At 51.5% G+C, this 12,894-nt stretch overlaps 3 protein-coding genes across 4 annotated transcripts in view; 1 reads left to right on the top strand and 2 right to left on the bottom strand.

The window, feature by feature from the left end:
* Positions 1–4,366, bottom strand: part of GLB1L (galactosidase, beta 1-like) — an 11,376-nt gene extending 7,010 nt beyond the window's left edge. Inside the window, exons 1-5 of the mRNA XM_008587462.1 lie at positions 4,342–4,366; positions 2,997–3,123; positions 2,665–2,831; positions 2,260–2,410; positions 2,021–2,081 (exon numbers count right to left, since the gene is read on the bottom strand). Of these exons, the coding sequence (XP_008585684.1) occupies positions 2,021–2,081; positions 2,260–2,410; positions 2,665–2,831; positions 2,997–3,065 (448 nt within the window). The 5' untranslated portion in view covers positions 3,066–3,123; positions 4,342–4,366. The remainder of the gene's footprint in view (positions 1–2,020; positions 2,082–2,259; positions 2,411–2,664; positions 2,832–2,996; positions 3,124–4,341) is intronic.
* Positions 4,367–4,607: 241 nt separating this feature from the next.
* Positions 4,608–7,989, top strand: STK16 (serine/threonine kinase 16). Of its 2 annotated transcripts, XM_008587460.1 has the most exons (8): positions 4,608–4,634; positions 5,003–5,189; positions 5,768–5,987; positions 6,253–6,386; positions 6,559–6,679; positions 6,827–6,922; positions 7,302–7,423; positions 7,537–7,989. In XM_008587460.1, the coding sequence occupies exons 2-8, from the start codon at positions 5,104–5,106 to the stop codon at positions 7,673–7,675; spliced, it is 918 nt and encodes a 305-aa protein (XP_008585682.1). In that variant the 5' UTR covers positions 4,608–4,634; positions 5,003–5,103; the 3' UTR covers positions 7,676–7,989. The 2 variants fall into 2 exon arrangements, with proteins under 2 accessions (XP_008585682.1, XP_008585681.1); XM_008587459.1 differs by lacking the exon at positions 4,608–4,634 and having other exon boundaries at positions 4,969–5,189.
* An 834-nt stretch (positions 7,990–8,823) lies between these two features.
* The window catches only part of LOC103602998 (tubulin alpha-4A chain), a 17,489-nt gene continuing 13,418 nt past the window's right edge, over positions 8,824–12,894 (bottom strand). The window contains exons 3-5 of the mRNA XM_008587456.1: positions 11,285–11,507; positions 10,831–10,979; positions 8,824–10,473 (exon numbers count right to left, since the gene is read on the bottom strand). Coding sequence (XP_008585678.1) covers positions 9,502–10,473; positions 10,831–10,979; positions 11,285–11,507 — 1,344 coding nt within the window. The 3' untranslated portion in view covers positions 8,824–9,501. The remainder of the gene's footprint in view (positions 10,474–10,830; positions 10,980–11,284; positions 11,508–12,894) is intronic.

Genomic DNA, 12,894 nt, shown 5'->3' with positions numbered 1-12,894 from the left:
TTTTTTTTTTTTTTTTTTTTTTTTTTTTTTTTTTTTTTTTTTTTTTTTTTTTTATTTTTTTTATTTATTTATTTTTTTTTAATTTTTTATTTTGTCAATATACAATGTATATGATTATTATGGCCCACCACCGACACTTCCCGCCCTCCTCCCTCTCTCCCCTCCCCCCCAAGAATGTCCTTTCCATCCGGTAAGGGGATCTTAACCCTTGACTTGGTGTTGTCAGCACCACGCTCTCCCAAGTGAGCTAACCAGCCATCCTTATATAGGGATCCGAACCCATGGCCTTGGTGTTATCAGCACCACACTCTCCGGAGAGAGCCACAGGCCGGCCCTGAGTTTTCATCTTATCTTTCTGTATACTCTTTCCCCAGGTGATATGTTAATACCCATGGAATTAAATGCCATCTTTAAACTTATGACTTCCAAATTTATATCTCTAGCTCACATCCCTACACTGAGCTCACACTCACACATCCTTTTGCTTACTTAATATCCTCACTTAAGTGTGACTTTGATAAAAATTTAACATGACCAGAACAAAATTATTGTTTTTCCTCCCAAAGTTGTTCATCTACCATCCTTAGTCTTCTTTGTCTTCCCTATGTCAGTAAATAGCACCACCATCTTGACTGGCCAGCAACTTGATTCTTTTCTTTCCTGACCCTACTCCCTACCCCTGCACTTCTAATCAAAATCTATCAAGTTTTGGTGACTTTTATCTCCAAACCGTATCTCAGTTCTACTCTTTTCTCTCCATTTCCACCATCACCTTAGACCAGACACCATCATCTCTGTCCCCAACTATAGTAACAGTCTCCCAATTAGGTTCTCCACCTCCATCCTTGCTCCCCTCAGTCCATTCTCCACATCTGGACTAAAGTAATATAAAATGAATCAGATCATGTCACATCTCTGGTTAAATTCTTTCAATGGCTTTCCTCTGTACTTTGAATAAAATGCAAACCCCTAGGGCTGGCCCGTGGCTCACTCGGGAGAGTGCGGTGCTGATAACACCAAGGTCACGGGTTTGGATTCTATATAGGGATGGCCGGTTCACTCACTGGCTGAGCGTAGTGCTGACAACACCAAGCCAAGGGTTAAGGTCCCCTTACCGGTCATCTTTTAAAAAATAAATAAATATATGAAAATCATAATGTAAAGGATGAGAGTAGGGGTGGGGTAAATGGTAAATATTGTTTTAAGGTTTTGACAGTGGTGTGAAAATTTAAAGTTCATTGTAGTCTCTATACTCACCACTAAAAGTATAATGCAAAGTGGTATAATTAGAAAGTCAATAGATAAGGGCCGGCCTGTGGCTCACTTGGGAGAGTGCGGTGCTGACAACACCAAGCCAAGGGTTAAGATCCCCTTACCGGTTATCTTTAAAAGAAAAAAAAAAAAATGCAAACCCCTTACAATGGCCTACAAAACCTTGCATCAACTATCTCTTTCTCATCTCCAATTTCAAGTCATACTTCTGTCTCCCTTACCCACTATGCTCCAGCGATGCTGGTCTGCTTTCAGTTCCTCAATCATCCCATGTTCTTTCCCATTTCTGGTCTTAGAATATATTGTTCCCTCTACCTGCAATGTTATTGCCTCACTTTTCACATGACCAGTGTTTTCCCTTCCCTAGAAGTCAACTGAAATATCTCCTTTTCAGAAAAGTCTTTTCTAACTGCCCTACTGAAAAGAGGCCCTCTCTGTTATTCACTATCTCAACTCCTTGTTTATTTTCTTGCATAGTATTTTTACAGCTTGCAGTAATATTATTTATAGGTTTTGTTGTTGTTGTTGATTTTAAATCTGTCTCTTCCATTATATTATAAGCTCTACTGCACAGGGACTGGGTATGTATGGTCCTCCAGTTTCTAGCATCCTGCTTGGCAGGAAGAAAACAATAAATATTTGAATGAATGAGCTCAATCTGAGGATAGTCTCTTCTGTTTCTGGCACCCAAATGACCCATCCTTTTGTGTTTGCTTTCTTCTGTATTAAATCTTTTGTCTCAACTCACCTGGATCTGAGCTTCTCAGATGAATTTTAGGGTTTCGAAGCAACCAAGATGGGAGACCCCCCTGAGACAAACATAAAGACGACACAGAAACATGTAGGTTTTGTTGTTTAGGGGTGCAGTTGGAAGGAAAGAAGGGAGGGAGATGCGTGTAGTGCTGGAATGGCCCTAGAGTGTGGGCAGATGGGAGGGGTCTAGGCACATGGGTGGCTTTGGTTCTACCCCTTCTCCAACTAACTCACCATCTCCCATTCTGCACAGATGTAAGGTCCTGGTCTCAGTATGACCAACAGGTCCGCTATAGCTGCCTCATTCAGAAAGGCAATGAGGTCCCGACTGCCATTAAAGTTATAGACCCCAGGCTGTGGCTCATGGTAGTTCCAGGGCACATAACTGAGAAAGGAAGAGGTTAACAGGGTCCAAGGTGGGGAGATGCCAGGGAGGCCTAAGGTCTCAGGCCTTGCAGGGAATCTCCCAGAAGCAGTTGGAAGAAAGTCCCGGTTCGCTCTTTCCCACCCTTGGCCTAGGAGCCCTAGAGCTTTAACCCCTCTTCAAACCGAGCCATTCTTCCCGTCCAGACCCACTTCCTAAGAGGGCGGTAGGAAGAGTAATCCCTTCCCTCCACGGCTCTCGCGGGTACTTCTTACAACTGTATGGCGTTAAGGCCGCTCAATCGCATCTTGAAAAGCCGGTCTGCCCAAAGCACCCGCGGTACCCGAAAATAGTGCAGGCTGCCAGACACGTAGCGGAACGGGGCCCCGTCCAGGAGGAACCTGTCGTTATCCCTATCCACTACGAACGACCGAGTGTCTGCCTGCAAAGGGAAAGAGACTGTGCTCAGCAGAGGTCTGGAGTGAGGATCAGCGTCTACCAAGGGCAAAGGAGAGGGAACTAGCCCTGCCTGCTGTTTTGTTATTCCGACTTTCTCTCATCCGCCGGATCTGATCCCGCCTCACCGCACCCAGCCGTCTTATCTTACCTGGGGTAACAGCAGCGTCAGGAGAGGCAGCAGCAGGGAGGGAAGACAGGGTGGCTTCTCGGGAGCCATGGCGCTTGCAGGGCTCCTCTAGTCTGAGACGGCGGGCCGACCGTCACGTGTCGGATTCCTAGGAGGGAACCTCATCGAGCAAAGGGGCGGAGACCACCTCAAGCTGCCAGATGGTTAGCCTGGTCTTGGCCTCCAGCCTGCGGCCACCCGCCACTCTACCAGTTTGTAAAATCCCTACGTCTTGCTACTCTTAAGTGCAGTTCACGAACAAGCTTCATCAGCGTCACCTGGGAGCTTGTTAGAAATGCAGAATCTCAGGTCCTACCTCAGATCTAAAGAATCAGAATTTTTATTTTAACAGTGTTCCAAGGCGCTTCTAAGCACATTGAAGATTGAAAAGCACTGCTGTACTAGACGGCTCCCTGAGGGTGGAGAGCGCCTTGTCCATCTTGAATTCTCAGCTTACAGGGCCTGGCACACAGCAGGTTAAATCTCGATGAATAAATGCCAGAACCAAAGGGCTAAAACAGGTTCAGAATCAAAAGAAACTGTAGGAAAATCTTCATGGCAATCAGGGGTGTGGAAGTGGGGAACCAGGTTGCAAGACAGACATTTTCCCTGGAGAGTCCTATTTCCCGGCCGGCCATTCCATCTTTGGGAGTGCACCCCTTTGAAACTTATCCCTTCGGCCTAGGCAAGAGATGTCAAGGACAACTGCTTAGTGCCAAGACTTGGTAATTTGTGAATTTCCACTCCTTCCGTCTTCACAGTTCCAAGCCTGGGATGTGACCGTCAGGGTAATAAGTAATAATAGTTACTATTACTGTTTATTAACACTGAGGTCTATGTGTCAGCTAAGCACTTTATATCTCATTTAATCTTCAAACGACTCCGTAAAGTAGATAACTATCACTTCCATTCTACAGATGAGAAACTGAAGGACAGTTAAACAGCCCATCCAAGATCACACAACTAGTTTAGTAGAGCTGGGATCTGAACTAGTTAGTCCGGTCCCACGGTTCATGCACTTAAACTGAGGTACAATTATAACTATTTTACAGTTACAAAAACTGAAGATCCAAGAGGTTAAGTAACCTGCCCGAGGTTACACAACTAGTAGGCTATTAAAGCCTGGCTTTAGAAACTGTCAGTCTGGTTCAAGAGCCTGAGCTCTTAACCACTGAGACTAGGGTAGTGGCCAGAGCCCCAAAGCTTGGACTGATCAGAGCTTCAGGAGTCCAGTCCGCCAGCAACCGCCCTTCCCTGCATCCCTTTCCGGGCTGGACTGGTCGACCGCTTTCTGGCCCCAGCGTGTGGGAGGTATGAAGCCTCCTACCTCCGACATTGGGAGATGGAGGTCCTGGGGGCTTCGGGCCGAGCCCGGCTTTGCTCCCCTTTGGCGCAGGTGCCCGCGTCTTGACCCCTACTGAAGGCTTGGTAGGGAACCTTCACCCGGGTCCTGGGACCCGTCCACCCCAGTCCTATCCCGCCCCGGGCCACTCGGCTCCGCGCCCCCACATCGTCCTGATGCTCAGCGGTTGCTAGGAAAACGCGGACAGTTGCGCTGGCGCGGACTGATGATGTAAGCATTGCTTCCGGTCGCTGGCGCTTCTCTCCCGCCAGAGCCAGGTCAGTGGTGGGTTCGGGCTAGCCGACCCTGGGCATTGCGCGCCGTGGCCGGTGAGGGCTCTGCAAGGGGTGGGCCTGAGCCTCACACCTACTCTGAAACTACCCTATGCCCTACCTTTGCGGCCTGGTGGGCGTGGGAGCGGGGGACGCCCAAGGGTGGGCTGAGGTTGGGGAAAGTAGCCTGGTCGTCGCTGCGTGGCCTGAGGCTTTAAGGCGCCCGACCCCAGCCTTGTTGGAGCTGGCGTCGCCAGGGCCGGTTTTCTCGGGAATATAGGTTCCGAGACCTGGGCCTGAACTGTCCCCATCGGTACTTCAGGGCTCGTCCGGATTGTGCTGGACCCGGGACTCTGCTGTTCTTTTTCTTCCAGCATGATCTTCTGTGCCCCCAACTCATCGCCTGGAAAAGCCCACTCACCCTGTACTAAACCTTCATCCTCAGACCGTCCTTGAGGAGGATGACTGAGACACTATGGGCCACGCGTTGTGTGTCTGCTCTCGGGGAACTGTCATCATTGACAATAAGCGTTACCTCTTCATCCAGAAACTGGGGGAGGGGTGAGTGTTTCAGAATCACTTAGCTAGTCCGCAGGGTTATGGTCGTTGAGGGACAGCCGTTTGCACATGATAGGGGCACAAGGGTTTTATCGCTATCCCTAACTGGCCTGACAGAGCCTAGCTGCATGGTGGTCAAGAAAGTGGATCTGGAACCAGGCCTCTTAGATACGCTTTGAGTGACCTTGATAAACCACGGTTTCTTCATCTGCGTAATGGAGATGATTGCCATGCCTCACTGATGGAGTTGTGAGGATTAATTGTGATAATGTATATAAAATGTCTCACCCAGACGTGCCTGGTTCTTAAGCACGTGATAAATATTGACTATTATTCATTTAATATTTATTGAGCATCTGTCAAGTGCAGAGCACTGTGTTATGACCGTGGGACCTCAAAAATTTCTATGTCCCTGCTCTTGAGGATCTCAAACTGCGATAATCTTCAGACCTCTCAGAGCCATATCTTGGGAGGGTTTCTACTAAATGGGAGAGACACTCCCCAACACCCCTGGGAATTCCTCTGGGTCCAAGCCATGTGGGAGATGACCATGGTCCTTCACTGACCCCTTTGGCCCACAGTGGGTTCAGCTATGTGGATCTAGTGGAGGGGTTACATGATGGACACTTCTACGCCCTGAAGCGAATCCTGTGTCATGAGCAACAGGACCGGGAGGAGGCCCAGCGAGAAGCGGATATGCATCGCCTCTTCCATCACCCCAACATCCTTCGCCTTGTGGCTTACTGTCTGAGGGAGCGGGGCGCTAAGCATGAAGCCTGGCTGCTGCTACCCTTCTTTAAGGTAAGAAAGACTCCTAGTTATGGAGCAGGTTGAAACAAAGCCACCCACCAAGGGCTGTGTGAGCAGTCAAGTGTGTTAGGAAGCAAGGGCCATGTCCTGGGTTTGGTCACTTCACATTTGAGGGTTTAGAGGAGCCCAAATAGGACTGTGGGGTTTGAGGTGTGTGTGGTGAAACGGCTAATAGGCTTTGACATAGGGAAGGGATCAGGCCCAGGGAGCAGAGGCTCCAAAAACCTCTCCAACTGTGGGGACACTTGTGTTGCAGAGAGGTACGCTGTGGAATGAGATAGAAAGGCTGAAGGACAAAGGCAACTTCCTGACTGAGGATCAAATCCTTCAGCTGCTGCTGGGTATCTGCAGAGGCCTTGAGGCCATTCATGCCAAGGGTTATGCCCACAGGTCAGTGGGAGGGCCCTGTGTACTTGGCTCGGGCTGAGAGGAAAATCCTCACCAAGAGAAATGGGAGGTCTGAGCTCTTCTCCTAAGAAACAGCCTCCATGATTCCTTTGCTCCCTGGGATTCCAGCCTCCCTGTCCAGGGATGCTCATGTGTCATTTCCACTTCCTTACAGGGACCTGAAACCCACCAATATCTTGATTGGAGATGAGGGGCAGCCAGTTTTAATGGACTTGGGTTCCATGAATCAAGCATACATTCATGTGGAGGGCTCCCGTCAGGCCCTGGCCCTGCAGGTAAGAGAGTCTCCATCCTGTTCCCCAGTCCCCAAACCATTCTGATACTTGCCCACCTGTTCCCCAACCCCTTCTGGTACGTGCCTCAATCTGGTCACATGACAGTAGCCTGTGCCCCACTTTTGAGCTCTGGGGCCACTGTTCCAGGACTGGGCAGCCCAGCGGTGCACCATCTCCTACCGGGCCCCGGAGCTGTTCTCCGTGCAGAGTGACTGTGTTATCGATGAGCGGACTGATGTCTGGGTGAGGAACCTGTGGGTGGGAATCTAGGTGGGGAAGGGTGTGGTTCTGTACCTACTAGGGAGTAGAGGAGTAGGTCTTTGGTTTCCGTTATATGGGGCCCCAGGAACCCCACTATGTCCCCATCCCCCTCAACTTCCTTCCTGGGAACTGTCACTGATACTGTACTCAGCTGCACAGGAAGTGATATTAACCCTGTCCATGAAGAGGGGGTTACAGCTCAGTGTCAGTGCTGAAGGCAGTGGCTAAGCAAGGGCTTCAGAGGCCTCCAGCTAACTGGCTGTTTCTCTGAGCCCTGGTGGTCCAATGTGGTTGAGGTCAGCAGGGGGAGCAATGTCACCTCCGTTGGTCTCCTCACAGGGACTAAACAAGTTGTGCTCAGTCCCTAGGCTGCGTGCTATATGCCATGATGTTTGGGGAAGGCCCTTATGACATGGTGTTCCAGAAGGGTGATAGTGTGGCCCTTGCTGTGCAGAACCAACTCAGCATCCCACCAAGCTCAAGGTGAGCAAAAAGAGGGGCACCAGGAATTTGACTTCTCCCTGGTATTAGCTGAGTTGGAGCCTTACCAAGGGGGATAAGTGTCCTCCAGTCACCCTGCCTTCCTCTCTCCACAGGCATTCTTCAGCATTGCGGCAGCTGCTGGCTTCGATGATGACTGTGGACCCCCAGCAGCGCCCTCACATTCCTCTCCTCCTCAGTCAGTTGGAGGCACTGCAGCCCCAAGCTGCTGGCCAGCACACTACCCAAATCTGAACAAACCAGTGGCCACATTGACAAGGTGGCCCCTTTATGCCTTGGAAAGAGGCTCTCATCCATCATTGGAATCTCCATCCATTCTATCCAGGACTGCTCTTTTATAGTTGGGGACGGGGATGGGGACCATCATCTCAGTACTACATCTGCTCTTCTGTTCTTACCGCCAAGAGCAATACCTGGGCAAGGTGCCTGATTGAGTCGGGGTGGGAGTGGGGGAAAGGGAAACTGATAGAATATGGCTCTGAGCAGGACTGCTGAGCTCACATCATGTTCTGCCTCCAAAAAATAAAGTCAAAGCAGATTGGCGTGGATGTTAGTCTCAGTGTTTCTGGAGTGACAGAAGAGGCGCAAGGGGCCTAAAGTATGGTTGCCATTTCCAAGGAAACAGCTTGGGACCAGTGAAGAGTCAGCAGTGGTGTGACTTCCATCATTCCGTGTAAGAAGGTAGGTGTCCTTACCTTAGATCTGGCTGTTTGACAGTGGGCCGTTCTTCTAGCTTGTCTTAGTCAAAAACTTAAAGCTGCTCTGGCTTGCATTGGCTTTTACCTGGGCCAAGAACTGGGAACAGGGCCCCCTAAAATCAGACTCAACTAGTTCTTTCCTTCCTTCATTCCCAAGGGGTGGGTGGATTAGTCAAAGCAGTCCAGCCGGTTTGCCAGGCAAGGGCCTGTGGGTACAGGCATCTGAGGAAGCTTTGGGACAGCTACATAACAGGGCTCCCACCCTCAGCCTTGGGGCAAGGGGAGTGGAATTGGCAGCCATTTTGGCCCATGTCTGTCTGATAGTTCTAGCTCACACATGGTTAATGATTAATGAGGCTAGTGTGGTGTGACAGTATCCAGCTGCCACTTCCTGTCTACACTGGTGAGTAAACAGGGGCCCTGCCTTAGCTGGGCTTGAAACCTGTTCCCCAGGAAAGGGCACTGTGTCCCTGAATCACCAGGGAGTGGAGGAAAGGGCAGGTTTGGCATCTACTGCTCCTGAGATCGAAGCTTCCTCCCCCCAACCATGCCCACCCCTATATGCTGATGTTATTGTGGGTCCTGGGGTGCCTATTAGCAGAGTTGAGATTTTCCCTAGGGCCCTGGCAGGAGGCTCCCACCAGCTAGCACAGAGGCTAGGCCAGAAAGAAAGCACACACAGAGGAGATGACCTGAGTTTTAATGACACAGCCCCAGCCCCAGCCAAGCAGCAAGACGGACAGTAAGCCATGCAAAGCTACCGGGAGGTGAAGTATCACAAACAGCTCTAGGAGCCTGCCCTTGTTCCCACCCATCCCCCAAGCTTATGATGTGGCTCCATGCCCAGGAACTCTGGGCCAGGCTAACCCCATTCCCAAAACCTTATAACGCAGAGAGGAGTCTGGGCCAAGCCTTCCTTCCAGAGTTGGTGAATGCAGAAGCAGCAGGAAGAATAGAGTAGCAGTCCAACTCTCCGATACACAAATTACTCCTACTTGGAAAGGAAGTGAAGATTTGTATCCTTCAGTAGTTTGTGGCTGGACAGACAGGTCCAGGATTTGGCCCTCATTGCCTCCCTCTCCTGGGTGTCCCAGGACCTTACATCAAGGTCCCTGGAGTCCTGCTTCTTGGGCCTGGCAAAGGCCCCTTGGCAGGCCTCACCTTCAGCCCTGGAAGGGAAAAGGGTCACGAGCAGCAAATAGCCAGGGCGGCAGCAGCAGCAGCAGCAGCAGCAGCAGCACAAAAAGGGGAAGGCAGCAGAAGCTCAAGCACTCACAGAGGGGACAAGAAACCGTGCAAAGAGACTGTTTATTTCGAAAGAATTTTGCAATAAACATAGTAAATAGGCTCCAGACAACTGTTCTATTCTTCTCCCTCATCCTCATCTTCATAGGAGTCGATGCCTACTTCCTCGTAATCCTTCTCCAGGGCAGCCATATCCTCCCGGGCCTCAGAGAACTCACCCTCCTCCATGCCCTCGCCCACATACCAGTGTACAAACGCCCTCTTGGCATACATCAGGTCAAACTTGTGGTCCAGGCGGGCCCAGGCCTCGGCGATGGCGGTCGTGTTGCTCAGCATGCACACGGCACGCTGCACCTTGGCCAGGTCACCTCCAGGCACCACAGTGGGCGGCTGGTAGTTGATACCAACCTTGAAGCCTGTGGGGCACCAGTCCACAAACTGGATGCTGCGCTTGGTCTTGATGGCGGCAATGGCGGCGTTGACATCCTTGGGCACCACATCTCCGCGGTACAGCAAGCAGCAGGCCATGTACTTGCCATGCCGGGGATCACACTTCACCATCTGGTTGGCAGGCTCGAAGCAGGCATTGGTGATCTCTGCCACCGACAGCTGCTCATGGTAGGCCTTCTCTGCAGAGATGACTGGTGCGTAGGTGGCCAGGGGGAAGTGGATGCGAGGGTAGGGCACCAGGTTGGTCTGGAACTCTGTCAAGTCCACATTGAGGGCCCCGTCGAAGCGCAGAGAAGCTGTGATGGAGGAGACGATTTGGCTGATGAGGCGGTTGAGGTTGGTGTAGGTTGGGCGCTCGATGTCCAGGTTGCGGCGGCAGATGTCATAGATGGCCTCGTTGTCCACCATGAAGGCACAGTCTGAGTGCTCCAGGGTGGTGTGGGTGGTCAGGATGGAGTTGTAGGGTTCAACCACGGCTGTGGACACTTGGGGAGCTGGGTAGATGGAGAACTCCAGCTTGGATTTCTTGCCATAGTCAACAGAGAGCCGCTCCATCAGGAGCGAGGTGAAGCCAGAGCCCGTGCCCCCTCCAAAGCTGTGGAACACCAGGAAACCTTGAAGTCCTGTGCACTGGTCAGACTGAAAGGCAAGAAAGAGAAAGAGCAATGTAGGTAGGTGAGGGGCCTGAGGAACTCTATCTTCTGGCTCCATACAGCCTAAAATATTTCAGAAGCACTGGCTGGTTAGCTCAGGTGGTTAGAGCATAGTGTTATAACACCAAGATCAAGGGTTCAGAGCCCTGTACTGGCCAGCTGCCAAAAAAAAAAAAAAAAAAAAAATTCAGAATTCAGGGCAAAGACCAATGAATATCCATATTAGTATCACACCCTGGAACACATACAGTTAAAGATGAATCCCTGAAATGGATCTGAAAAAAATGTTCCTGACCACAAGCACAGGCTCAAAAGCTCCATCCTTTCCATGCCAAATTCTCACCAGCTTGCGGATCCGGTCCAGTACCGGGTCGATGATCTCCTTGCCAATGGTATAGTGACCACGGGCATAGTTGTTAGCGGCATCCTCTTTTCCAGTGATGAGCTGTTCTGGATGAAAGAGCTGTCGGTATGGGCCATTTCGGATCTCATCTGGAAGGGCATAAACCACATTGTTAGGGCAAAAACCACAAGGCTGTGCTCATCAGGGACCTCCCCCAGGGTGGTAGCTGTGGCTAGATATATGGAAGAGCTCATCCTTCTGCCAGGCTGAGATAGCAGAATATGACAAACCCAGACTTGTGTGGGTCAGCCTGAGATCAGCTTGTCTTCAGCTTCAAATAGGACTAGGAATTTTCAGGGCCAGGAAAGCCAGATCTAGACACACTCTGTCCAGAGAGAAGTTTTGAGGCACTCTCTACACCCCGCCCCCCAATTTTGCCCCCTCTTCCACTCACCAATAACAGTGGGCTCCAGATCCACAAAAACTGCCCGGGGCACATGTTTTCCAGCTCCAGTTTCACAGAAGAAGGTGGTGAAGGAGTCGTCCCCTCCACCAATGGTCTTGTCACTGGGCATCTGCCCATCGGGCTGAATCCCATGTTCCAGACAGTAGAGCTCCCAGCAGGCATTGCCCATCTGGACACCTGCTTGCCCCACATGGACTGAGATGCATTCACGCTGAGGGATAAGAGGGGGGACACAGCATAAGCCCCATATCTACAAGTCCTCACTTCCTGGGCATCTCTCCCACCCTATCACCTACCAGCTAGAATGATTCAGTTGGCAAGAGTGCAGGCTTGGGTCTGGGGAGAGGTCAGAAGAGGCTGGCAGCCTGCCCAAAGCTCCCCTGTACAGGATTCCTCAACTGGAAGCACAGAGGAGGGCAGGCCAACCCCTTAGACTACTTCCCAGTGGGAAATTTGTCAGGTGAGAGCTGTGGCTCCATATGACCCTGCCACAGTCAGGACACACAGGGAGAACAGAGAGGGCAAGTGCACACGAGACATGTGGTAACTGAAGACAAGGATAAGAGACTTTTCAGCTGCTCCTGATGCCTACTGCCTACAAATCCAGCTTCTCAAGAGCCTGAGAAGGGGCAGAAGGTTTTCCAGAACTATGAGTTTATAGCTAGAGCCCCCCTACTTGATTAATTCTTTGCTTGGAGGATGAACAAGTAGAGTTTCATATAACCTTCTCCCCTTTTCTTTCCTGTGGGATGCAGAGGTATCTCAGCCTTCCCATCTGTTATCAGCTGGCCATCAGGATGTCCTCTCCCCTCACCTTTAAATCCCATCTGGCTCCTCTCCCCACCTCTACCCGTGCACTCTGGGTGTCCTCACCACCTTCATCCACCGTGTCAGCCCGCACAGAAATAGCAGCGATAATGCTGGTAAGAGCAGACGGCAGGGGCGGGCAATAAGGGTTGTGGGCACTGGGGCACTCGCTGCCTTAGGCTCCGTCCTTGCCAGTGCGAACTTAACCCCTGAAGCCCCAAGTCCGCGAGACTCGCGATCCTCCCTTCCCACATAGAAATGGCGGGGTGACGGTTTCCAAATACCCAGAAAAGGAAGTGGAACCTGCGGTGAGGCCCCAGAGGTAACCCGCTTTGCCCCGGGCAGGCTGAGCGCCATCCTGCACCTTGGCCCTACATCCGCTCTTCCTCCGGAGTCTTTCCAGCTACATCCCAGCAGAAAGCGGGGATTGGGTTTCGGCCCCCGCTGCTGAGCTATAAATACCATCCCCCTACACACACCTCTTTCCCCTCCCCCCCAACCTGGCCTTGGCCCGCGCTGTCGCTCAGCGCCAGCTGTCTCTGCTTGTCCGCGCACCCGTGCTCCGGCTGGAGACAGGCAGGCTCCCCTCACGAGGCTGAACCCCATTCCTGCCACCCGTCCTGGCTCACAAACGGGGTGCTGAGTCACCGGGGGAGGAACAGGAGGGATGCATGCACAGAGGAAAAGGGGATGCGGCACCAAGTAACCTGACCCCATTCCACCTTCTCGCGCCAAGCACGTGTTCGGTCAGTTCCAGTGACTGAGGGGCAGGGATGGGGGATGGAGGGGGG

This window comes from Galeopterus variegatus, unplaced genomic scaffold (assembly GCF_000696425.1).
Source record: "Galeopterus variegatus unplaced genomic scaffold, G_variegatus-3.0.2 Scaffold4400, whole genome shotgun sequence".
NCBI classification, from domain to species: domain Eukaryota; kingdom Metazoa; phylum Chordata; class Mammalia; order Dermoptera; family Cynocephalidae; genus Galeopterus; species Galeopterus variegatus.
This window is presented reverse-complemented; position numbering and strand designations above follow the sequence as displayed.